The sequence below is a fragment of the Sceloporus occidentalis genome, unplaced genomic scaffold (assembly GCF_023333645.1).
Source record: "Sceloporus occidentalis isolate IW3139 unplaced genomic scaffold, rSceOcc1.0.p SCAF_44, whole genome shotgun sequence".
Lineage (NCBI taxonomy): Eukaryota > Metazoa > Chordata > Lepidosauria > Squamata > Phrynosomatidae > Sceloporus > Sceloporus occidentalis.
Window position 1 is genome coordinate 4,835,334 of NW_028317024.1, and position 25,447 is coordinate 4,860,780.

Below are 25,447 nucleotides of genomic sequence, written 5' to 3' on the forward strand. Positions count from 1 at the left end.
TTGCTTATAGTGTAGTTCACTTCTTTTGAACAGAGCTAGCATCATGGTGCTGCTGTTCAGGCTTGTCCTTTTGGCTACGATCTTATTCTTGGTTTCATTTTATTTTAGCTCCTGACAGCCTGTACTGTACAATTTGTACTGTGGTAACAAGCTGGCGAGCCTATTTAGGAGGCCATAGGCGACCTCAAAAGACTCCAAAGAAGTTGAAATATAACAATTTGCTTTAGCTGCATCACTTGCTGCTTTTTCTGTGTATAACCCTCTCTTGACTTTTATTATAGAAAGCAGCACATTTACAGAGAATTCTATGTCCATGTCCATTCTGCTTCTACTATGGCTAGGGAATAGCCTAGGAAAGCCACTCTTGGCCATATCCGGAAACTCTCTCCAAATTGCAGAGTCTGTCAAAGTTTCTTATTTTGACGTGTTTCTCGATTGAGAGAGTTATCTTGTTTTAAACACAGCACTCTGTCAGATTGGAAACAGAACATAAGAGTAAACAGTGTGTGGTTTCAGAGTCAGTCACAGCAAGAGTAAGGCTCATGACTGTTGCCAGATGATGATCACGTGTTTTGATTCAACATACTCACAGAGTTAATACCATGCTAGTTCTATATCTATCTACACCCATGTTTATAATTTTGCAAATATAACCGGATTTTCAGTAAATGGAGTACCTAGGAGAAAACGAATCTTCTTTTGAAAGTAAATTTATTTAATTTGACTACCGACACTCAGTAGTCACTGGGGTCTATGTCAATAACCGCCACATGCAGCTGAATAGTATAATCAACCATGACCCCACAGGCATTCTTAGAGTTGCTTAGCTGTTAGATGAGCTTGTTTATTCATGCAAAAACAGCAAGACTGCATATATCCAGACTCTTCCCTGCACACATCTAATCTCCAGAGGCAGCAAAAAACAAGTGGCAGAATCAGTCAATCTCTGATGCATATTGTGGAAATACTCTTCCAGATTATTACTTTTTTTTACACTGACATTGTATGTAGTTTTTTACATTGTATATATTATTCCTTGATTGTATGATTACATTTAGATGTACGTAAATATGTCATTGTTAGAATGAATGGACTCTACAATTACTTTGTAGCTGAGTTACTAGACTATACTGCATGGTGCGTTTTTAAAAGCTAAAAAAAAGATACAAAAAAAAATAAGAAAAATTAGGTTTGCCTCATATGGTTCAAATCATTTCAGTTATGTATGTAAAATTAGCGTATGAGTCCAAGTCTCTAGTGATCACAATGTTGAAATAGAAAACTGCTCCCAAGTAGGAAGTGCACTGCCAATTTGTTTAAAATAGGCTACTGAGTGACCTTTTACAAGTCAGATCTTTGGCAAAATGTCAGATGAACAAAACACAAGAGATTGAAGTATGTTGGTAAGGAATTTGTACGTAGTAGCTTGAATGGATCAAGTAATAACAAGTGTTCCATTTTTTCCCCCTAAGGTGTCCATCTTTTTATTGTCAGAAAACGGAATATCGCCTTAGAAGTTATGCTTATCAGTAGAGCTGCACTTGAACCACATCTCCGCTGCCAGCCACTGCTGGGTTGAGTTTAATGTTGTTTAATTCTGCCTAATGTTATGCCGATGATGGACCGTAGGAAGCAATTTGAAATGGAGCTGCGTGAGTCCAACATGAAAGCAGGTAAAAATGACAATGAAGAAGATAAATCATCATCCTTCAGCTGTGTCATCTGTGGCAAAAGTTTCCCCTTCCAGAGCTCTCTTTCACAGCATATGCGAAAGCACACTGGTGAAAAGCCATACAAATGCCCTTACTGCGACCACAGGGCGGCCCAGAAAGGAAACTTAAAGATACACCTACGAACCCATAGAACTGGCACTATTAGTCATGTACAAGATGTGGAAATGACAGACTCTCATGTCGGAGAACTAGGTGTGTCTGAAGGTATGGGTGGCTGTGCAAGCCCCACTAAAAGCACATCTGCATGCAACAAAATACTTAATGGCACGGCACAAACAGAAGAACAGGAAACAATGGATGATGACAAGCCCGGCAGTTACCCATGCAACTTCTGCAAAAATAAATATGATCGAAAGAAGGAGCTTGACCAGCACCTTCTGCAGGTGCACAAACCATACAAATGCAGATTTTGTAACTACATGACATTACGAGAGGAGACCCTGTTGAACCACATTGAGAAAGATCATATCACAACTGCAATCCCCTTAAACAGGGAAGGTTTTCCTGAGAATGGCAAAAATGAGATTGGCGGAGGAGAGTTCCCTTGTGAAGTCTGTGGACAGGCCTTTGGTCAGGCATGGTTTCTAAAGGCCCACATGAAAAAGCACCGGGGGTCATTTGATCATGGTTGTCACATTTGTGGCAGAAGATTTAAAGAGCCATGGTTCCTAAAAAACCACATGAAATCCCATGGTCCAAAGACAGGGAGTAAAAATAAACCGAAATCAGACAACGACCTGGTAGCCACTATTAATGATGTTGTACAGGAGGAGGCCATAATGACTGGCTTATGTCTCTATGAAGTTTGCACAAAATGTGGCAATTTGTTTACAAACCTGGAAAGCCTAAATGCACACAACCTTGTGCACTGCAAAATTGAAGAAAACACTGGTGAAGGCAAAGCAGATCAGGCAAGTGAAGGCTTATGTAATGGAATTTCAGAATCACCTGAAGCCAAGCAGTTTTTCCTAGACTACCTTAAACTAAAACCTTTGGAGGACTCCAGTAAAACATCAAGTGCACAGCAAGGTAAAAGAGTGCCTGAGCTTGACCCAGTCAACAGTTATCAAGCTTGGCAGCTAGCTACCAAAGGCAAAGTAGCGGAGGCTTCAGAATATGTTAAATACTTGGGATGGGATGAGACTTTGGCGGATGCAGATGTAACTTATGACAGAGAGAAAGGTGAATATGTTTTTGTTGGTCAGGAGAAGAGAAAACGTGAGTCAGAAGGACACAATACCAGCAATCCAAAGAAACGCAATAACTCAAGTAGTAACCGCACAGAGAAAGGTGTCGGTGCACAACCTGGAGAAAACCATATAGAAGGAACAAATGATTTGGAATTCAGACCACCATCACAGCAGAGCCGAAGGTCCTCTCAGAATAAGTCCACTGAATGCTTTGAATGTGGAAAGATTTTTCGTACATACCATCAGATGGTGCTTCATTCTAGGGTTCACAGGAAGGAGCGAAGGAGCCTCAGTGAGAACGGCTCCATTTCTCATCATGATAGATATGGCTCAAATAGCGATGGTGACTCTGCTAGCAGACCTAGCAGCCCAGACTCCACTTCTGCCCCAGAGGATTCTCTTGCATCAGGCATGGGAGATGATGGTGCTGATGATGACAGTTTTGAAGAAGCTGCTGCTCTGTCACCAGGTAAGGCTGTTTTCCTAATTAAAAGCTAAATAGTCTATAGCATATTGGTTAATCCCATTATTTATGCCAAATTTATACAGCACACGTTCAGTTCCTAAATCAAGGTAGTAATACAGGCACCCTTGGAAACAAAATAAAGGACTTTTTAATTTTTTTTTTTTCCAAATAAGGCATTATTTGGAAATAGTATAGGTATAAACATAGCCCTTTTTTTATTCAAGTTACTCAAGTTAAATTATTTCTTTTAAAATGTCCATCTTGCATTACTTTTTAGTTGGTTATGTTTTCATTTATATAAAAAAATGCTTATCTATATGTTCATAACAGTAAATATATTTAAACTGTGTCATGTGGGTAAAGTGTAAATACTTTTATAAAAAAAAAATGTAAGCAAGATTTATAATTACATTTTATTTTATAGCGCAGTTTATTTTACTATAATATCGAACCGCTGTTTTATACTATTCTAGTGCTTCCAGCAAAGTTACACAATATGCATTTGTTTGGTACAACACTACTTTACACAATGTGGTATAACTTTATAAATCTTGATGACGTCTGATGACCATGTGCACATTATGCCGTAGTGTCAAAGGCGCAATTTAAGTTACCTTCTGTTGGGAAATAGAGACTCAGGTGCAGCTAAGGTACCCTAAAAGCATCAGAGCCACTTTGAATAGCTTGGCCTCTTGCTGCAGATGGTGCTGATCTTTGCTTGTCCAATGAGGGTGATATATAATTCAAAATCACTAGAAGGGGGGGATATGAACCCCGTCAAATTAATCATGAAAAGGCCCAAGTCTGCTTGCAGAAAGACTAAGCTGTGCCATTTCCTTATGACCCTAAAGTGCACAGAGATTGGAGAAACACTATGTACGTTTTAAATTGCATATTTTATTACATTATTGTATGCAGAAAAAGTGTCTGACTCTCTGATATGCATTTTTCCATAATACACACCTCTTCTACCTATAATTATAATCCAAAGTACTGATACCTTTTAAGCAAAAACAGAGACAGAATGTTCTGAATTATTGAGTGAAAGGGTCAGAATAGTAGGTTAAGTGTAATCTAGCTTGTCTTGCAAGTGTTGAACTCTGCCAGATGTTCCCCAAATAAATGTAAATGTTTTGCCTACAGAAACCAGATATTGTGAGACTGAAAATCAGCCCATCTGCTTTCTTCCCATTAAATAGTTTTGGCCATGAACTATGCTCACAGTGATCATGGTTGCAAATTTAGTTTTAAATGTGAGTGGTAACCAAACTGTAAGTAGAAGATGGGTAGGTGTAGCAGTATTGTTTTGCTCGTCATGATTAAGTTGTGCCACCCTCCATTCCACCCCCCCCTGTTCCTTACTATCCGTGACTGCAGTAAAATGCATCAGGCTGACTTCTATACAAGATTGTGTGTCTTGACCTTGCAACATGATGCTGCAGACTGAAAGCTTCAGCATAATGCTGGGAAAATAAATTTTTGTGTAGATAACCAAGCTTTTAAGAAGGCAAATACACTTTGCAGCAGGGTACAATTTTAAGTGATAATACTGAGCAGCTTTCTGTACTTAAATTATGAACCAAAAATTACTAATCTGTTCATTACTGATTATCATTTAATTCCTCACGACCACCTCAGTTTCTTAGTGTATACAAATTGACAGTCTTATCTTATTTTAAAGTGTGTGTGGTCAGGGCTCTGTGTGGGCCAGTCAAGTTCCTCCACACCAAACTTACCCAACCGTGTCTTTATGGACCTTGCGCACTGGGGTGCAGTCATGCTGGAATAGAAAAGGGCCTTTCCCAAGCTGTTCCCACAAAGTTGGAAGCAAAGCATTGTCCAAAATATCTTGGTATTCTGCAACATTATGATTTCCCTTCACTGGAAGTTAGGGGACAAGTCCAAACCCTGATTTCAATAATTAAGTGGTGTGTCCCAATACTTTTGTTCATATAGTGGTGCACAAAGCAAGGTCCATAAAGACATGGTTGGATGAGACTGGTTTGGAAGAACTTGGGTGACCCACACAGAGTCCATCGAAGACCTTTGGGATAAACTGGAATGGGGATGAATTTCTATGTATTTAGAATGTAGTGTCATTAAAGTCCCTGTGCCCAATACGTCTGTCCATATTTATTACTATTTATTTTCTTTTCTCCAGTGCTCCAGGTTCATGTTCACTTGGTTTATAGTTTTTCTTGCTTGCAGTAGTGAGTGGGATTTGGGAGATTTAGACCTTAAGGCTATATTGTTGGGTATCCCTGAGGTGCAATATAAACCTTTTGAAATTCATGTCCCAAGGGGTCAGACTCTGTTAATACGATACCATATTTTAAAAGAGTCAATGATCCTCTCCAGCTGTACAAAATACATGGCATTGCTTTTAATTGTTTAAGCATGTATATAATGGTACCTGCCACATCTATTGTTTTTATTTTCTTTACATACCTGCTATACTGATTTGATTCTGAAATATATATCATTGGAGATGGCACTCTCAGCCCATTCCTCTGATTACATTAATTGATGCAAAAGGGTTATCATACAAGTAGAATAGGATGTTTTTAATGCTCAATAAGAGTTTGCCATCAACCAGAATTTTCAAAAATAATAATTTCTGCATTGCCTTTTAATGAGCACCACTGTAGATCAAAGTACACTAAAAATGATTTTATCCTTCCCAGTCAGGTTTGAATGGAAGGGGACATTTTCCTCTGACTTGTGCCGGTGCCAATTCCAGCACAATCCTATGTAACAGAGTTCCCAAAATAAAACATGCGTTCCTGGATGGTGATCTCATTCACTTTTACTAATTAAGTTTAATAGTGTGCTTATGAAGAGTTGAGAAGCTGAAGAGAAAATTAGGTCACGAGGATCTGTATTGTTTCAGAATCTACCATATAGCTTTTTTTATTTTATTTTTTTAATGAAAAAAATTAAAACCTATATTTCCTCTTTTTAATACCCTGACAGTAGATTACATGTATTCATAAGCAAGACTAGAATAGTATCACCAAGGCAATAAATGAAAAACATCTTTCAATGTAGTAGATGTAGATTAGTACTGTATAGTCATTAATCAGCAATTCAACAGAGAGTGAGAGAGAAATCAATTTCCAGTCCTGTTTAAATGTAAAATGTGTTTACAGCCAAGTTAACATATAGAGCAGATCCATTTTTCCATAATATGTCCTTTTCCCTTTAATGTATTCATTGGGACGTGAGTAGGAGAATGGAGTAGTTTCAAGACCTTGGGGACTTGACGTATATTTAAACCTAACCTTTTATAGATCATAAGTACCTGGTAAACTGGAGATCCATTTACAGAGCAGAGGTATTTTCTGTATATGACATGTGGATTTTAGTACCCAGCTTTTAAGAGTACTGCCTGTGGCAAGTGGACTTTTAGTCACATGATTTTACTTTTTTTTTTTTTTTTTCCCCCCCCAGCAAAAGTGCTTTTCAGACAAATAGTCAAAGTTAAACCTATCCACTTATTGTAATTCAGCCAACCCACAAAGCATTTTTTTTTTGTCCCCTCCTAAACTGTTTTGTCTGCATTTGCTGTCGGTCAGTAATACACATAGGGATGACGTATTACTCCAGAGGGGGCATGATAAGGAATTGGTGTAAGGGTATGTGTGGGGTGCGGGGGTCGGCAGTCTTTGTCCCTGTGGGCACTAATCCTGTTTCAAGATTTCATAAATATTAGTACGCTACTAAAACTGTCACTTAAGCATTGCAACAGGCATTATCCTTTAATCCCAGTTTGCATGCCGCACTTCAGACATTGAATTACAATTGCTTTTATGTGGCAAATAGACCAAGCCTGTCCTTGATCCAATGACTGTTGGACTACAACTCGTATCACTCGAAAGCATTGCAGATATTCAACTGCCTTAAATACAAATGACATGGAGCAATGTAAGTGTATTTAAACCCATGCATCCTAATCTATGAGGTTGAGGATTTTTAGTTAAATTGATGCCATATTTTTTTCCGATTTTCTTACAACAAAATAAATTGTACATTTTTCGCATTTGAATTACCGGTAGTCATGTCCATTACTGGTTAAAACCGTCTTTGCTCTCTTAAAGAAAATCTGGACTTTGTTCCCTTGGGAGCCTACTTCTCATGCTGTGTCTTAACACGGCTTATGGACTGCTACAGAAGTGATCTCTCACTGGGGGAACTCCTCTTGTTGTAGCTATAAAGGACACATTTTGGCTAAATCTAATGTTAAAGGAGCAAAATGTTTTGAAACGCTTCATTTTAAGAATGTTTTTTGGGTGGGACAGCACCTTTAATGTAATACACTTTAATTAATATCTTAAAATCTTTTGTCTTAACCCTCATAAATATTTGTCAACAAACTATTTTTGTATCTAACTGATGTACACGCAAAGTAATATGGTGAATGACAAGGTAGGGGAAATTTGTTAATTTTCTGAGCACAGATTTATGTTTAAAGCCGTGATAGAGGTTGTTGCCATTCACAGTAAGTATTTTGTAGCACTTACACATAAATCAGCCATAACGTTATGACCACCTGCCTAATATGATGTAGTTCCCCCATTTTGCTGTCAGAACAGCACTGAACTTTCAAGGGCCTCCATGGATGCATCCTGGTGCCATGTGTTCTCCAGGTAACGCACCCGGCCATCCACGTGATGTAAAAGAAAATGTGATTCATCAGACCAGACCACCTTCGTCCATTGCTCCATGGTGCAGTTCTTATGCTCACGTGGCCTTTGTAGATGCTTTGGGCAGTGAACAGGGGTCAGCATGGGCACCATGACTGGTCTGCGACTACGCAGCCCCATGCTCAACAAACCGCGATGCACTTTATGTTCTGGCACCCTTCTATCAGAATCAGTATTACCTTTTTCAGCAAGTTGAGCTACAGCAGCTCGTCTGTTGGATTTGACCACACAGGCGAGCCTTAGCCCCCACGTTCATCAGTGAGCCTTGGCCGCCCATGACCCTGTCACCGGTTGGCCGCTTTTCCTTCCTTGGATCTCTTTTGGTAGGTACTGACCTCTGCAGACCGGGGAACACCCCGCAAGAGTTTTGGAGATGCTCTGACCCAGTAGCCTAGCCATTTCAATTTGGCCCTTGTCAAAGTCGATCAGATCCTTATGCTTGCCCATTTTTCCTGCTTCTAACACATCAACTTTGAGGACAAAATGTTCCCTTGCTGCCAAATATATCCCACCCGTGATTACAAGATCATCAGTGTTATTCACTTCACCTGTCAGTGGTCATAATGTTGTGGCTGATCGGTGTATATATTCCTTTTTATAACCTTTTGCAATAAGCGTGCCGTTCATTGTATAATGTCACTAAGCAGCTTATTGAATTAGAAAAACTGGAAGGCAGGTAGTGTGAGGCAGGAAAGGATAAAGATTGCTTGCATAGTTTTTGAATGTCAGGTGCCTGGTCAGTGCTGAAATAAAAATGGACTTTATTATGTGAAAATCAAGGTAATAATATTATTTACATTCCATTTTGTAAACGTGTCACCGAACATCTACCTAGGGTCCTGTAAAGCCTGTGTTGATCGTCTATAATTTAATCCACTCATTGTGTAGAGGTATATTCCATTTTTAGTTTAAAGGCCCTTAAAACCTAGAAGTGCTCTTCTGAAATAATGTGGATTTTTTTTTTTTTTTATAACCTAAATATATTTCCCGCAATGTGCACATAAAGCTTTAAAAGAACAACTCAGTGACATTTGATCTGTTGAAGGAACAATGTCTAGTTAAGCATTTGCTGCTGGGTGACAAGGTTAGTTGAAAAGTCAATCCCAAGCGGGGTTATTAACCCCAAAGAAGCTTCAAGAATATTTGTACAAAAGCTTCAATAAGAAATATTTTCTTTCATTAAACCTGTTTTTATGATGTGTGTGATTTTATATATATATATATATATATATATATATATACATATATTTCTAATAACATATTTTATATATATATTTCTAATAACAGAAAATCACATGCTTTATCTGTGATTTATTTTGCGTCCAGCTGCTGGTGTTATTTTGTTACATTTAGTAGGAAGCCTGCGCTGTTTCAGGCTGTGGCTTCCTGGTGTGGCGTGTACGTTCTCTGCTAGCAGCAGCTGCAGGCCGATATATCCGTCAGTCCCAGAATAACATGCTCTCTGCATACCTAGCCCACTCGGGCAACAATGCAAATCGGGCTTTATCAGATCAGACAAAGAACTGAAAAATCTAATTACAGGTGCTGTGAGCTTTCGGGAGACCTAGGGGGAATAAGATTACAGTTAATCATGCAAAAGTTGTATAATACAGCCGATGCAAGTTATTTCATTGCATTTATTTTATTGAACAGTATTTAGGCTTAGTGTCTCTGTGGCAGAGATGGCAAACATATTGGGATGTATTAAGTGCATAGTGGACCAGACATTAGCCTTGGGGTGCTAAATCACGCTGTAAGTGTTCATTAAAGTATATGAAGTGCCAACCCAGCTCTTAGGTCGTGGGAAGCCTCCAACCCTTGCATGTCCAACACACAATAAAATGGCTACTACTAGCTGTTTAACTAGTAAGAAACTAAATACAATTGATTTGTCTTCTAGTACAACTTTCAGGCCGGGTCCCTGTTGTAATCCGAGACACTCAGCTGATGGAAACAGGCATTTCTTGGTGAATGGTAAACTCGCCAACCATCTTCTACTTGTGGCCTACTTGTAAGATTACAAGAAATTTAGAACAGGCTGGAATTGAACTGTGAGATCATAATATAGTTTCATGACTGGTATAAACCTGTACTATGTATTAGTTGTTTGGTTGTAGTGGAAAAAAGCTAATGTTGGCCATTCTTTAATATGGGGTATTTTAACCAAAGGCTACATTATTATTATTATTATTATTATTATTATTATTATTTATATAGCGCCAACAATTTACGCAGAGCTTAATACAATACATATATTCAAGGAGTAGGACAAGACGAGAATTGACAGACTAAGACAAACAGATACATTAGGTAGAGAGAGCCCTGCTTGCAAGCTTACAATCTTTGTAAAGCAGGTGGGAACAAAGTAATGGATCAGAAATCAAACATAATAACTTTTTGTAACATAATACACAAATTCCTGGGAAAGAACAGTCAGCATTCAACAAATGTCCTTTCCTATAATCATTTTGTTTCCGCAGAATCACAATACATGGTAGGACACTGCTTCTTTTTGGGATCTCCTTCTAGACATGCTAAACAAAAGTTCTGGGACCACTTTAGCCATGCTGTTATTGGCCCTTTACATCATTTGAAAATTTGAATTGACTCATCCTTTTCTACAGAGAAAAATGCTTTAGCAATAAAGTTTTGCCAGATTGTGTATAGTTAAAGCTCTAGTTCCAGTTTAAATGATGCAGATGGAACAAACATGAATGCAGTGCAAAGGTTACTTATGAAAAGTAATTATTTTGTAGTTTGAAAAGAGGTCTACTCACTATAGCAACAGGTGGTATGTTCTGCTGATTAAACAATTCCATTGTTTGCTAAATTACCTTTAAGCTTTGTAGGTAAAAAAGTTCAATTATCTGCCAAAATATAGTCATATGTAAAATTGCGTGGTTTTAATCATAAGTATAGTTTTTAACTGTTATATAAAAATCAAAGATCTGACCAATACACTCAACAAATTAGTTCTTATTTGGTATATTAGTTAATATTTCTTTATATGCCTTTTTAAAATTGATTCAGTGATGAGATTGGAAACATCAGGTTGAAGGAAGTAGGAAAACATCTTTATTTCAGTGTCAGCAGGTGCCACCTAGTGGTGACACGGTAGAGCTACATTATTCTGATAGTTGCTGGAACTGATAGCTTTGAATGTTTACTTTTCATTGTCTGCCTTGCATTAATACAAGTAACCGCCTCCTCTGATGAGTTGCATAATTATAGTTATTTTTGCTGGAAAAATTAATATGGAATTGTGGGAATGAAGTACAAAAAAAAAAATTAAATCTGTCAAAATCAATGCCAACATTGTCTTTGACATAGTATGGCACTGTCAGTCTTTCCCAAGTGTTCCATTCAACAGTGAATAAGGCTCTGTGTGTCGTGAACATCGTAAAGAATACTTTTAAATTAGTGTGGTGAGCCAATGTTGTCATCAGGCTACTGAGTCATTAGCAACTAAATAGGCAAAACCCTTCCCACTGTGAATTATTTTATTCTTCATTCATGTTTGGCTTTGTTTATCTTAAAACTTCTATGTGGTAAAATTGGTTTTGAGCAGTACTGCCAGTCTCTGCCATTAGTCAGTCTCCTCACCACGTCAACTACTTTCCTCTTGTTCTCTACCTCTAAATTGAGTAAGTTTTAAATAGTGTATCTTTCTCTGGAAGACTTATAAAATCAATTATACAGTAATGTCTACATACTGTGCCTCATGTGTAATCCATTGGGATGTACAACGCCTCTTATGAATTTAATGTGCCTTAGTGAACAATATCTCTCATTGATCATAATAAGACAACGTTTCTATTCTCCTTGTCTGCAGAAGTAAGTAAAAATAAAATATAAGGTTTTACATCATGAGATTTACAAAACCTGCTGAAATTAAACTTTTGGTCACTGGCAGCTGTCAAGGTTTTTAGTTGAACTCCAATTTAGTTTAGACACATATCCCTAGCTGTGTCTGTATTATATTTGTCTTATGGCTGGATACATGCTGCCTGAGATTCATGGAAATTTTAGCTAAAAAATGCATTTTTTTGGTTACTTCTGCCGTAAATACCTTCTCTAAGATGGTAGTTATCTACCATTAGCATTGTGCATTCATTTGTCATGTGCTTTAAGAACAAGCCTGTTACCATGACACACACAGCACTGAGCGAACTCTAATATTACATGTTAAATTACAGTTCTCTGTAGATAATGCACTGAGCAAACACACATGTCCTGTGTTTATATTGGTGCCGTTGCAGGGGGAAGGAAATCCTTCTTTTGCCAAATTGTTTAAGTTGATTTTCAAAATAGAAGCCACGGCTCATAGAGAGACAACCGTTGTGGGTTATGATAAACTTATTCATACATGAAAGGTTAAAGGGAACATTTACTGCCCCTGACAACCCCACCGAAGAAGTACTTTGTGAGTACATTTAGTATGCTTTTTTTAATGAAAACATGTATAAGGCACTCATCTAAGGTAGAAGCTGCCGCTTCTCTCCTCCTTCGTGGTACTACAATCCTTTTCGCTAATTTGCTGCTTGAAACAGACGATCAGTGGCCGGAAGGTGCTACCATTTAAATCATGGGATTAAATATGGGGTACTTCAGTAGTTATGGTCGTAGGTAGTAAAAATGACACCTTGGATCAGTTCAACTAGCCAAAATTACAAACAATAACGTTTTTTTAACAAAAATAAATGCTTTGTAGGCAAAAGATCATGTGACTAGCTACACTTAGGTTTGGTAACCTTTATACATAGCCTTCTGCAGTAAGGCTATAGAACAACACTTGAGCATTTTTTTTTTGTTTTGAAAATATATTTGTCCACCAACCCTTTATATTGCTAATACTGATTTAATCTGAATAATACAGGTTTTTATTTTATTAGACAAAAATGCATGTTTTCTTTGCCCCAAATCCTCATCAGCTGTTATTCCCCAGTTCAGCCATACAGTGGCAGCAGAGTTCCACTAGTTTTTCACTTCTGCTACGTTGAGTTCTTAAATCTGTTTTAGTAATTGAACTAATGATGAAATGAGGCAATTTCACACCTGAATACTGCTTCTTTGCCACATAGTAAGGAGAGCAGAATTTCTGGATATCTACAAAATTAGCTGTGTGAAGCATATGAGGAAGGGAAAAAAACATATTTATTTGAAAGAAATACATTTCTATAACTCACCAGACAAGAAGTTTTGAACAAATACGGATACCTACATATGCATGTTATGTTGATTTATGAGTGGTGATCCCTCTAAACGAGTTTAGAAAAAAGGAATTCTATTTGTTGTTGCGAGAAAAATAGCTGCCAAATTACATTCTTGGCTTTGATATTTTCCTCCCATTATGGGTCGATGTAAATGGGCATGTAGAGCTGGTTGCTGCCGAATAGTCTGAGGAAAAAAAAACACTTTTCAGTTTTGTTTTTGCTGGAATTGAGCATACTGCCCATCAGTACAAGCTTCTTACCCGGAATCCCTTTTAATTTCCTCTGAACTCTTCTCATTCATCCAAATACATGCATGCGTGTTTCCAAACAGAACGCATCACCTTAAACATGCTTACTTTATCCATACGTGTAGTTGGTTATAAACCGTTTTGAGGAGGATCCTGCTTAAACAAGCTTACAACCTAGAGGTTATAATTTTCTTCCTTAACCTTGGTTTGTGCTTTATGAAACACTAATTGGCAAATATCTACAAAAAATAGTATATATACCTACACATGACTTGCCAGGTTTTAGAAATATTATTAGTCTGACTTATTCATTTTTGTAGAAGATGCAGAACAGTGTATCAAGTAATCAAGTTTTTTTTTGTTTTTTTTTTAAATTCCTTGCATCCTGTAGTTTTAGGAGACCTCGCTAATCATGTTGTGTAGTAATACACTTTATTTGTACTTAAAGTAGATGTAATATCTTTACTTTTGTAAAATATGGTATATTTATGGTATACCATTTGCTCTGCTAAGATGTTCTAACAAAAATTACTTCCCCATCTTCATAGCTTTTTAACACTGATCACTTTTTTCTTTTTCTTTCATCATCTTCGTCTTATGTCTCGCGTTGGTCTTGGGAGGGAGCAATTTTCCAAGGGACATATCTGCTCATTCGGTTTAACTAAAAAGGGGTTTAAATGCACCAGATCATGCCTACTATATGATGAATGCTTATGTGATCACCCTAGAATCCTGGGATATGACAGCAGTGATGTGCATGTGGGGTCACACTGTGCCATTAGAAACCCAATGATACAATATCTACTAGTTTGCTATATTGCTGGGACCTTACACTTTGGAAAGCTGAGGCTTATTAGAAGGCAGTGCTTTTCAGTCGTAAGGTCAATGTGTATAGTTATCCTGTGTATAAATAAAACCTAAGTGACTGAGATAAGTATGTTAGAGCCACTTCTGAGTGACTTCTCTCGTAGCATTTACCGGGTCATCTCTGTCCTTGCTCTATTGATGGCACCCAGCACATTTCAGGCACTGTGCCTGCAGAAAAGCAATTCTGGCTATAAAATTGATATAGAGAAGGTTGACATCCCTGTGTGGTCCAGGTCCTTTACCGGGTCATTCTATAAAGCTGTCTTTTGCCGATAAAGCTGATCTTGTAAAAAGGCCATGTCTCCCACAAATAATCCAGCCCATAGTTGCTGGAGGCCTTGAACTGTTCACAGTCACTTTTCCTCGTATGAACTAATTGGAATGTCTTGTGTTTTCTTTTTTACCACCAGGATGGTAAAGCCCAAAGGTTTGATGCAGTGCACATACTAGTTCTTCAAATGATATAGCCCATCTCACTAGTTTATCATATATTACATTCCTTTATTGTTATTTTGTAACTATACAAGGGCAGCAAATGTGTGGATTTGTGCTGGCTCAAGTGTGCAGTACACCTTGTTGAGATTGTTAGGGTATATATACATACTATATTGGGGGGGTAATTTAATCCCGCACAACATATGTGCAATATGCTTCCACCCCCCATTGTTTATGTAATTTATGCAGGTACATCAGGCCCGGACTGGGACAAAAAATAGGCCCGGGCATTTAAGCCCGAGCAGCCCATATTTATTTATTTATTGTTAAAGCCCACCCTTCATGTACCATCTTTGCATTTCACACAAATCATTAACACATTCATTAATGCAGCCTCATTCAAGCAATTCATCCACACATGAATTCATTCATTCTCATACGCATTCACACTACCCCGTCGCCCCTTCTGACTATGTTCCCCCTTTTCACTATGTACCCCCTTCCCCACTTCTCAATATGTACCCCCTCTCACTATCTAACCCCTCTCTGCATCTTCTCACTGCAGCCCCCTCCCTCACCCTACTTACCTTATTGCCGGAGAAAGCACCAACTGTGACCGGGCCCGCGGCAGGGCCGGATTGATTTAGGGGCTGATGGAGCTGCAGCTCCAAGCCCCTACCTTAAAACCTCTACGGCTGCATTAACGTAGGGCCCCTTAAGCCCGCCGCAACTGCAACCGGGTCCGCCACTCTAAGGGGCCGGGAAGCCCCCACCAGGGCCGGCCTTAGGGGTCTGCGGCCGCACAGGGATTAAATTAAAACATCGGGTTTCTTTTTTAACTTTATTTAACATCCTCCATGTTAAATAAAGTTAACAAAAACTTTATTTAACATGGAAGATGTTAAATAAAGTTACCCCCCCCGGATGTTTAATTTAAACCCTGTGCGGCCGCACACCCGTGAGGCCGGCCCTGGTGGATGCTTCCCGGCCCCTTAGAGTGGCGGACCCGGTCGCAGTTGCGGCGGGCTTAAGGGGCAGGTGCCCCTTATGCCCTGCGTTAATGCGGCCGTAGAGGCCGCATAGGCCCAGTCAGTCCGGTTCTGACTGGGCCTATTTTAAGGTAGGGGGCTGAAGCTGCAGCTCCATCAGCCCCTAAGTCAACCCGGCCCTGCCGCGGCCCGGCCCACCGGGAAAATGCCCGGTGTGCCCGATGGCCAGTCCGGGCTGAATTGTCAAACAAATGCATCTATTGAAAACAGAGCTGGTGACTGTTGTGTGGCTATTGGGGTCTTGACTGTACTACTAATCCACATTTTACTTTCTAAAGTGGTCCATGGCCATTTGTTAGAGACGCCATGCATGCAGAAGTGTCTATTGAAAAAACTATACTTTTTGATGATTAACATTACTTAGTTTATTTTGTATCTTAATCATGTTCAAAAGCTTTAGCTTATAATTGTTTTTTTTATTTCTTAACAGGAGTGAAACAATATCACCATGACTATTCAACAGAGGATATGCCCATACAAATCTCTACGACTAACAGTCATCATAACTTTATTTCTGATAACACCAGCAAATTAGGATGGCCAATGCAATCCTCTTTAGCATCCAGCAAACATCCAGACTTTAGCTATGTCAAATCTGAATTTGCTTCCAGCTTAAAAATACCAGCATTCAACTACAAAAAAGAGCCTTGTGGTTTTGTAAACAATACTACCCAAGATGGTGGCAGCACTTCATTTTCTGCGATAGAACAAAGTTCAGAAAATGCTGTTGACATGAAAAAGGTTTTATCTGCGGAAAAGAACCCAACCAATGGAGTGACATTAGACCTTCTGAAGAAGCATGTGGAGGCAGAAAAAGGTGCTAGTGGAGAAGACTTTGTTCCATTAAATCTTAGTCAAAAATCAACCAGGGCAGAAAGCTGTAGTAAAGAATCTATTTCTGCGCTGCATGCTTCGTTGGTTGCTCATCAGTGTCCTTTCTGTAGTCATAAGACTTACTATCCAGAGGTTTTATGGATGCATAAAAGAATTTGGCACAAAGTGAGTTGCAACTCTATGGCACCTCAATGGGTTCAACAAAATGGATTTAAAAATTTGAAAAACAATGTACTTTTCTTAGCTAGGAGTGGACGTACAGGTCCCCCACCTGCACTTGGCGGCAAAGATTGTCCGCCTTTACCTATCGGCAAATTTGCTCATACTCAGTTGCCAGCTCGTTCTTCAACTTCCAAAGGAAACTCAAATTTAGGAAATGTTTCTAAGACAATTAGTGGATCTCAGGGGCGTGATAATGCCCGTGGCTTAGGTGGGTCTAAAACTACAAGTTTTGACATGCAGCGGCAACCTAAGTTGACACAGACACCAGAACCATATAGTCCCACAGTTAAACAACCTCTACCAAGTCCAAATATGAAGCCTAAATATGAAACAAGCCCAAAATTCCTTCAGGCCGGAAATCTCAACAGAAATCCATCACCTTCTCGGTCATCTGTATCTAGGCAAATTCTTCAGCCATCTAGTAGTAAGCAAATGGAAAAGTATCTCATGCCCCAGGGAGGACCTAGTTTTGCACCTCTAAATAGTAAACTGTCTGTCTCTGACACCGTGAAAACCAAGTACACCCTGCAGCAACCACCTTTCCCGTTTCACATGGTAGAACCCCAAGCAAAACATGAGAGTTCTCCAGCTCCTCAGCGAGAATCTCAGGGCAAAATAATGAATGAACAAGGGGTATTGTCCAACATTAGTGCAGGAGTCAAAACAAGCCCTGTTTCACAAACACCACCAGGTTCCACAGGAGGCTACCTACCTTTCACATCAGTTAAACAAGAACCAGGACCTGAGGGCAATGAAAAACATCTGGACATTTTAAATATCTTCAAGACCTACATTCCAAAGGACCTTGCTACTCTATACCAAAGTTGGGGCGCTAATGCAAATCATATGGAAAATGCAGGTAAATTGTTAGAAAATATGTTTGTTACAATTTTTAAATAGGGGTGGGGGGAAGTAATGGCTGGGAACAAACCCTGTAACATTGTTTCTGTATTTTGTCTATAAATGTAATCTGACTGTTGTAGAAATGTTGCTTGAGATTTGATGTTATGTTTTCAAAACCAATAATATAATCCCATGGAGATGGTGAATCCAACACATTGTAATGTTAGGAGTTCTAAAAAAAAACGTAGTGTGCCACAAAATGGTGCTTAATTGAGTTTCACTTTGGGTGCCTTCCAATCACTCCCTGTTGACATTTTTTTTCCAGAAACCCTAAGAACTTGCTCTAATTATGTTTATACTTATTAACAGATAGACTTGCTGTATTCGATCTGTGACTATGACTGGTTCTAGTCGAATGCATGCTTGTCACCCACTTATTTTTCATTGCCATTTGTATACACAGCATTGTAATGTGGCAATAACAATAGTGTCAAAAATCTGAAGAAAACATAATCCATTTTTATCCAGCTGATGGCATGAGGCCAAATGTATGCCACAACTCCCATATGATTTGTTTCCCAGCCCATGCTTCAATGACCACTTGTCTTACCACTTGGAAGTTGGCCACTAAATGCTCAAAATGTTAGCCTAAGACCTGATATAGGATGTTATTTTGTGTATAAAACTGCCTGTTATTGTAAAGCAAAATGGTGTGCATTCAAGTTCGTATTCCAGTCACCTGTTTATTTCAATTTACCATTCTTGTATAGAAATCACTGGGAGACTTTGTATTCCACTAGGTGATTTAGACATAGCTAAAGGACCAAATGCTGTTATTTTTGTGGAGTGGAGCAAATGATATTCAAAATGTAACATACAGAACTAAAAGTCAGGCTTGTCTTTCTTGATCAACAGCAAAGACAATAGCTAGCCCTTTAAGTCAGATGTTGTAAATTGACCTTTGGAAAAAAGAGAGGTTTGAATGGCTTTCCACAAATGCTAATGGCCCAGAAAACATGTTTACTAAAGACAGGAAGAGGGCTGTTATGCTCTTACTGTCTCGCCATGTCCATAATGACACTCTCGTTTCCAGATGTCTTTAGTCTGTACCTTCTAGGGCTTGGGTCAAAGCAGAACCAGCAGGCAGGTAGGTAAGGGCTAAAGGTTTGATAAGTCTGTGATGGCTCCACTCATTCTGAATTTGTCTCCAAGGTACATCCGCCCAGGGGGGACAGGCAAACTCTGCTTCTGCTCATTTTCTATTATCCATGTGACTTGTCCCTGGCACGCTGGAGTCACTTTGATTTGCCTGATACACTGTTTGACAAAGCTGGGTGATGGCTCAAAAGTGGATCCAGCTGCTCTGGAAAGCACACACCTGACATGCCAGTCCTGGTGCGGGCACATCACGGGGAAGGTTTTTTAATTCAATGTAATTTATGCATTCTCGCAGTCCTGCGTGTGCCTGGCCTGTCATCTCCAGCCTAGATGAAGGCTGACAGTTGTCATCTAGGGCCTGAAGGTAGCCTCACATGATGACACATTAGACATACTAATGATGTTTTCTTCCAGCATAATGTTTTCTTCTCAACATCTCTCCTTTTCTTCTCCCTCATGCCCCCCCCTCTTCGATAAACCAAAGGAATGCTTAGGACACAGGCACGACAAGGAGATTATGTTTGCATTGAATGTGGAAAATGTTTTACACAGCCGAGCCACCTAAGAACCCATATGAGGTCCCACACAGGTACATTTTCGGTTTCCTTTTTTTCCTTTTGCATAAACAGTTAAGGTAATCACTTGAATGCTATCCAATGCAAACCTTGCAGGTCTGTGAAACTACTGTTCTTTATTCTTTTGTTAAATAAGGAGTTACACAAAAGAGATTTCTTTTTTCTTTATGGACGTTTTTTTCATGGCAGTCCTCATGTCCGTGAAGCAATGCAGTATAAGGTTTTGTTAGCATAACAGGTAGCCTAACGGCACATTCGGCGCTTTAAATACCGAGTTAATTTTCTGCCTGATAATATGCACAGAAAGTATTCTGGCAATGGAATGGTTAATGACATAAATATGATATACGCTCATGCCAAGTCCATTTCATATCTCCATTGTTAATGTCATTATCACTATTTTTTTTTATTTTTTTTTTTGCTAAAGGGTAAATGGCATACCTTTTGTTGATCAGTGAAAGGGGGAATTGTAATCACATCTGTTGAAGCCTGCATGGATCACTCTGTTTAGACCCTGGTAGTGTCAGATTGTCATAGAATACTGTGAGTGAATTAGACTAGTGTGCTGTTCTTCAGAAGTGTGAATGATGCATACATAAGCCAGTCTGATGTGAACTGACAGAGGCCAAATGGTAAGTAATGCAAGAAGAGGGTCCCTTTAGACACACACACACTGATAATTAATGTTGTCAGTGATTGCTTTCTTCAGCACCAGAATCTGAATTAAAAAGGGCAGTGCCCTTAGGCTGCCATTAGCACACTCTCTCACTGTAAGTGTTATAGTAAATTGGTATGTTCTGGCCACAGGCTAGTAGCTGGTATTTCTTCTGTATTAATGTGGTTAAACGGTCTCAGTGATGTACACACACTAACGAAAGCCTGAATGCTCCTCTGTTTAACAAGACCCCTTGTTCCCACAGTGGTATTTGAGTCTAATGGACTCCGAGGTACTGAAGTTCACACCACCTCCGCAGATGCCCCAAAACAAGTATGTTGTCAATTGAGTGTTTTTTTTTTTCTCCTTTTTCTTTTGTTTCCTGGGGAGAAACATTGTACAGTGGTACTCCTCAGTAAAGCACTGGTCTTTCATCTTTCAAATGTATTACATTGTTGCCCATTATGTGCAACGGTCATTGATTAGTAAGTTCTTCCTCTTTAACATGGATGGAAGAATTCTATGGAAATGCATCCTGTAAATGTACAAGCCTACAAGGCCTTATTAATGCTAATTCCGTGAGTATGATTAAATAATATGTTCAATATGACGTCTGTGTTTTTCTGAAGAGTATATGTCCAAATGTTCCATCTAAAGTCTTTAGAGCAACTCCTTATCCTTAACTTCACAGCTTCTGTGGACTCTGTGGTGGTGTGCTATCCTATGTCTAATGTCGAGTTTTTCCTCTTTCAAAGAAAAACCTCCCTTTCGGCTTTTCTCTCATTTCCTCCTACTCGCAAAGACCTCACAAATGAAGTGCACACAGGCCCATGGTGAGCCGAATTTGGTGCTTTGCAGTGGCCTTTGTGTATTCTTGTACTCTCATTTAATCCAACAGAGGAAAAAATATTTAGCAGATTAGGGTTAGACAGATCCCAGGAACCAGGTGGCTATGAGGCCTTACAAATTACTTTGGCTATCTTACTGTATATGCTGTTTTATATTGGTCTCTATGTATTCTTGGCTCCTTAAAAAAGCCACTCTGTCTCCTGGGTTTACTTGAGTTTGTAATACTGTAATATTGGAGAATACTTTTTCTATAATTTTTTGCAACCGGGGCAATTCATCAAGACATTACATAATATATAAATTACACTGGCTCACAAATGATTCTTAGAGACACATCTCAATTGGTTTGGTTTTCAAGAATTGAGTTTCATTTATTTACAAATGTTTTTGCAACATAATGCATTTATCACTTAAAGTACTCATCCCATTCATCTGCACATCCTACATAAAGCCACGTCTTAAAGGCTAGAACAAGTATGTGTTGCTGGAAAAATCTTACATTAAGAAGGAAAGTATTTTTCCATTTATAGGTTTTTCCAAATACATAGGTAAACCCAATGGTAGCTGTTTCTCCTTTTGATGACCATTAAATGTAGGTGGGTGGATGATTTTTTTTTTTTTTTGTTGCTTGTCTTCTAGTCAGTGACCAGTCCTTGAATTTTGTCATTACTACTACCGTATTTGCTCGATTATAAGACGACCCCCCAAATCTTAATATTAATTTAGGAAAAAAAGAAAAAGCCTGAATATAAGACGACCCTATAGGAAAAAAGTTTTACCAGTAAATGTTAATTCATTTAAACACTTTTTTTAATAAAAGCTATGCTTGAGAAAAATATTTTGGTTTTATTTCCTTCTATTTTCCAACCTGTCCCCCAGTTATGCACATCTGCCCCAGAAGTGCCTTATACCCCCTATATGCCACTGTGCCCCATGATATGCCTTTTAACCCTCTAAATGCCACAGTGCCCCATAATATGCCTTTTAACCCTATATGCCACTGTGCCCCATGATATGCCTTTTAACCCTATATGCCACTCTGGCACTTAGAGGGTTAAAAGGCATATTATGGGGAAGAGTGGCATATAGGGAGGTTTAAGGCATTTCAGGAGGCAGAGTGGCATTAAAGGGGTTAAAAGGCATTTCACAGAGCACTCTGCCTCCAGAAATGCCTCAAACCCACATTTAACACTCCCCCTCCCTCCTCCAAACTTACCGGTGCTTCTGAGTTGGGGGGGGCGCATAACACAGGAGGGTCCAGGTCCCCTGCATCTGAGCCCCAGGTGCTTAGTCCGGGCAGCATGTAGAGCTCCACGCGAATCGCGTAGAGCTCTAAGCACCGGGGACTCAGAAGCACCGGTACGTTGGAGGGGGCATAACACAGGAGGATGCAGGTCCCCTGCATCCTCCTGTGTTATGCCCCCCCCCTCCAACTTACCGGTGCTTCTGAGTCCCCGGTGCTTAGTCCGGGCAGCGTTTAGAGCTCTACGCGATTGTATCGTGTAGAGCGTAGAGCTCTACACGATACAATCGCGTAGAGCTCTACACGCAGCCCGGACTAAGCACCGGGGACTCAGATGCACCGGTAAGTTGGGTCGGGGGTTAACACAGGAGGATCCAGGTCCCCTGCATCTGGGTCCCCAGTGCTTAGTCCGGGAAGCGTGTAGAGCTCTACGCGATTGTATCTCAGAAGCACCGGTAAATTGGGGGGGGGGGGATTAACACAGGAGGATCCAGGTCCTCTGCATCGCTGCGGGGGATCTGGATCTTAGTCTCATAATCAGACCTATTTGAGGTCTGATTATAAGACGACCCTGATTATAAGACGAGGGGTATTTTTCAGAGCATTTGCTCTGGAAAAAACCTCGTCTTATAATCGAGCAAATACGGTAAATTCCAAAGTGCTACAAGATTGAAGGCTCATTTTTTCAAAATTACCAGCAACTCTCTGTGATGACATATTTGGCTCCTCAGGATTTTTTTTTTTTATATAAAAGACCCTTGTCTTTAGACAAATCTGTACAATGACATATGTATTTTACTTAAAAAATGATTACGTTTCAGTAAAGCACGTCAATATTTTAAACTCTTGAGTAAAGTCATAATTCATCTTCGCAAATCAAGGTTTATTTTGATGCAATGTTTGTGCAACTTTTGTGTTTACAGAAATTAAATCTTGCATTTATCAACAATTTTAGTTTAATTCACTGCTATGAATGTAGTCCACTGCTAAATATTTTTTTTTTACCTGTCTAGTTCCACAATTAAAAGTATTCCATTATTAGTAAAGTTACTTTAAACTGTGTTGCTGGTGCATATATTTCCTTTAATCCAAACAGACAGCGGGTATCTATCATAAAGAAGGGATTTATTTATAAAAGCGGAACCCAGGCCATTTTATTACCATCATTGTACATATACATATATATATATCTATATAATATATATATATAATATAATTACTTCATAATGCCATGCCAAAAGCATTTCTTATGCTCTCTATAGATTTGACATATAATCTAGTTCTAGCTTTTAAGACTTGCATCCCTACGGGACGATGGTCTGATTGTGTATTTTTTCTAATGCAAAATGAACTCTTAAGTTTAACGGTTTCTTTGTTTAAGGTTAACATATTAATTAAACATTAAGTTTGCTGTGATATTTTAAAAACATGGCATTGTTCAGTGAGGTTTAAAATGGCATTTTAAAACGAAAACTCCAGGCTCACATTAATTCACATTTCTGCCTGCAGTATTTTTTACTTTAAGCTTTCTTATTTGTTCAGCATTTTGACAGATTTGTGAATGATTCTTTGGTTCTTGCCTCTGTCCTCTGCATACATTCGGAGTTCTCTTTAACTGTCGCTGCTTCTTTTACGTCCCTCGTTTTACCTTTTCTCTTTACTGTCTACCTTGGTGTGTTCCTTAGATTTTAGTTGTTTCGATTTTGTTTTTGTTACTCTGTATTTTACTCCCATTTTGTAATCAAGAACAATGTTATGTTTGTACTAGTAATATGGCAAGTAAAAGTTGAATACCAAGTTTGTAGGTGAGCCAAGACACTTCAACTAACTATGCATAATGAAAGGCAATCCTTGGTTAGCTTTTAAGTCAAGACCATACAAAAAAACCCCATTGGTTCCAAGTTAAGGGCAGCTGTTTTCCTATACCATGGTTGCAGCAAGAATTAAAATGCATAGTTAATGTAAGGTGATTTCACGATTGACAACCCACTAGCTATGCATTACATAGGGCTTACTCAACCTTTCATACAGGAGAATGTCACCAGGCTTAGTCTGAGTTAAATTGTTAAACGTATGGTATATTGAATAAACCCTGGGGTAAAATGTTGGTATGCAAGAGAAGCCCTGACATGATTGCATCCTCATAGGTAGGCGTTTGACCCCAGAATATAAATCTTGTTTCTCAGTAACTAGATGAGTCAACAGCTTTGTATTTTATGGCTGCGTTTAATGGCCTGTACATGTGGGTAAAAAGGTTATGTTTCTACTCTTTCCATAGGTGAGAGACCATTCCAGTGCAGATATTGCCCATACAGTGCCTCTCAAAAAGGGAACTTAAAGACACATGTCCAGTGTGTGCACCGGGTACCGTTTGACAACAGTGAGTACCCTGACAAACAGATTCTTAGGCCTCCAAATGATGATTCCAACATGGAGGATCAGCTAGAAAACATGCCTTCAAACCATCAGGTGGCTGGAGCTGTCATGTTAAAGTGAAGAAATGCTAAAGTGAAATGCTATTCAGTTCCAAGGATGATTATTTGTTTGCTAAGATAAAGTGAAAAACATCCAGAAGATATAAGACCGTTCTTAATGAAGCATATTCTCATCACAGATATGGTGAGGTAGGGTGCAAAATACAAAAACTGGACTTATTCAAATTTGAAGCACTGAAATCTTTTGCTGCTCCAATGGACTATATTTCAAAAGCAAGAAGGAGCAATATCAAATGGAGGATTGGCTTGGGATCCGCCTGCCACCGGATGTTCACAGTGACATTGCATCGTATAATACATTACTGGTCAAATTTTACTTTTTACTATGAAGGCAGTGTTTCACAAGGTGCCGTATTTAATGAGGGACACAGACCTGAACAAGGAAACACTTGCATTATATGAACACTAAAAAAAAAGAAAAGAAACAAAGAAAAAAAAAAAAAAAAAGCTTCTCCATTTTACTCTCAGGACTGTTTTATAATAGGGCTACTTTCTTAAACCTGCTCACACAAAAATTATGCAAACTCCCTTCCCCCTTTGTAATAACCACACACCCGCTGCAGATTTTAGTACTGTACTAGAAAGGAATAGTCGTTGCCATGCATGGATTAGCAAATACATCTACTGCATGGTCCTGGTTCCTTATTGCAAGATCATCCCTTCTCAGAG

At 39.0% G+C, this 25,447-nt stretch overlaps 1 protein-coding gene across 1 annotated transcript; it reads left to right on the forward strand.

The window, feature by feature from the left end:
- Positions 1-1,618: 1,618 nt before the first annotated feature.
- On the forward strand, positions 1,619-24,779 carry LOC149289610 (zinc finger protein 516-like). Its single transcript, XM_089490419.1, has 5 exons — positions 1,619-3,384; positions 10,005-10,018; positions 16,338-17,819; positions 19,446-19,550; positions 24,562-24,779. The coding sequence occupies exons 1-5, from the start codon at positions 1,619-1,621 to the stop codon at positions 24,777-24,779; spliced, it is 3,585 nt and encodes a 1,194-aa protein (XP_089346545.1).
- Positions 24,780-25,447: the final 668 nt, after the last annotated feature.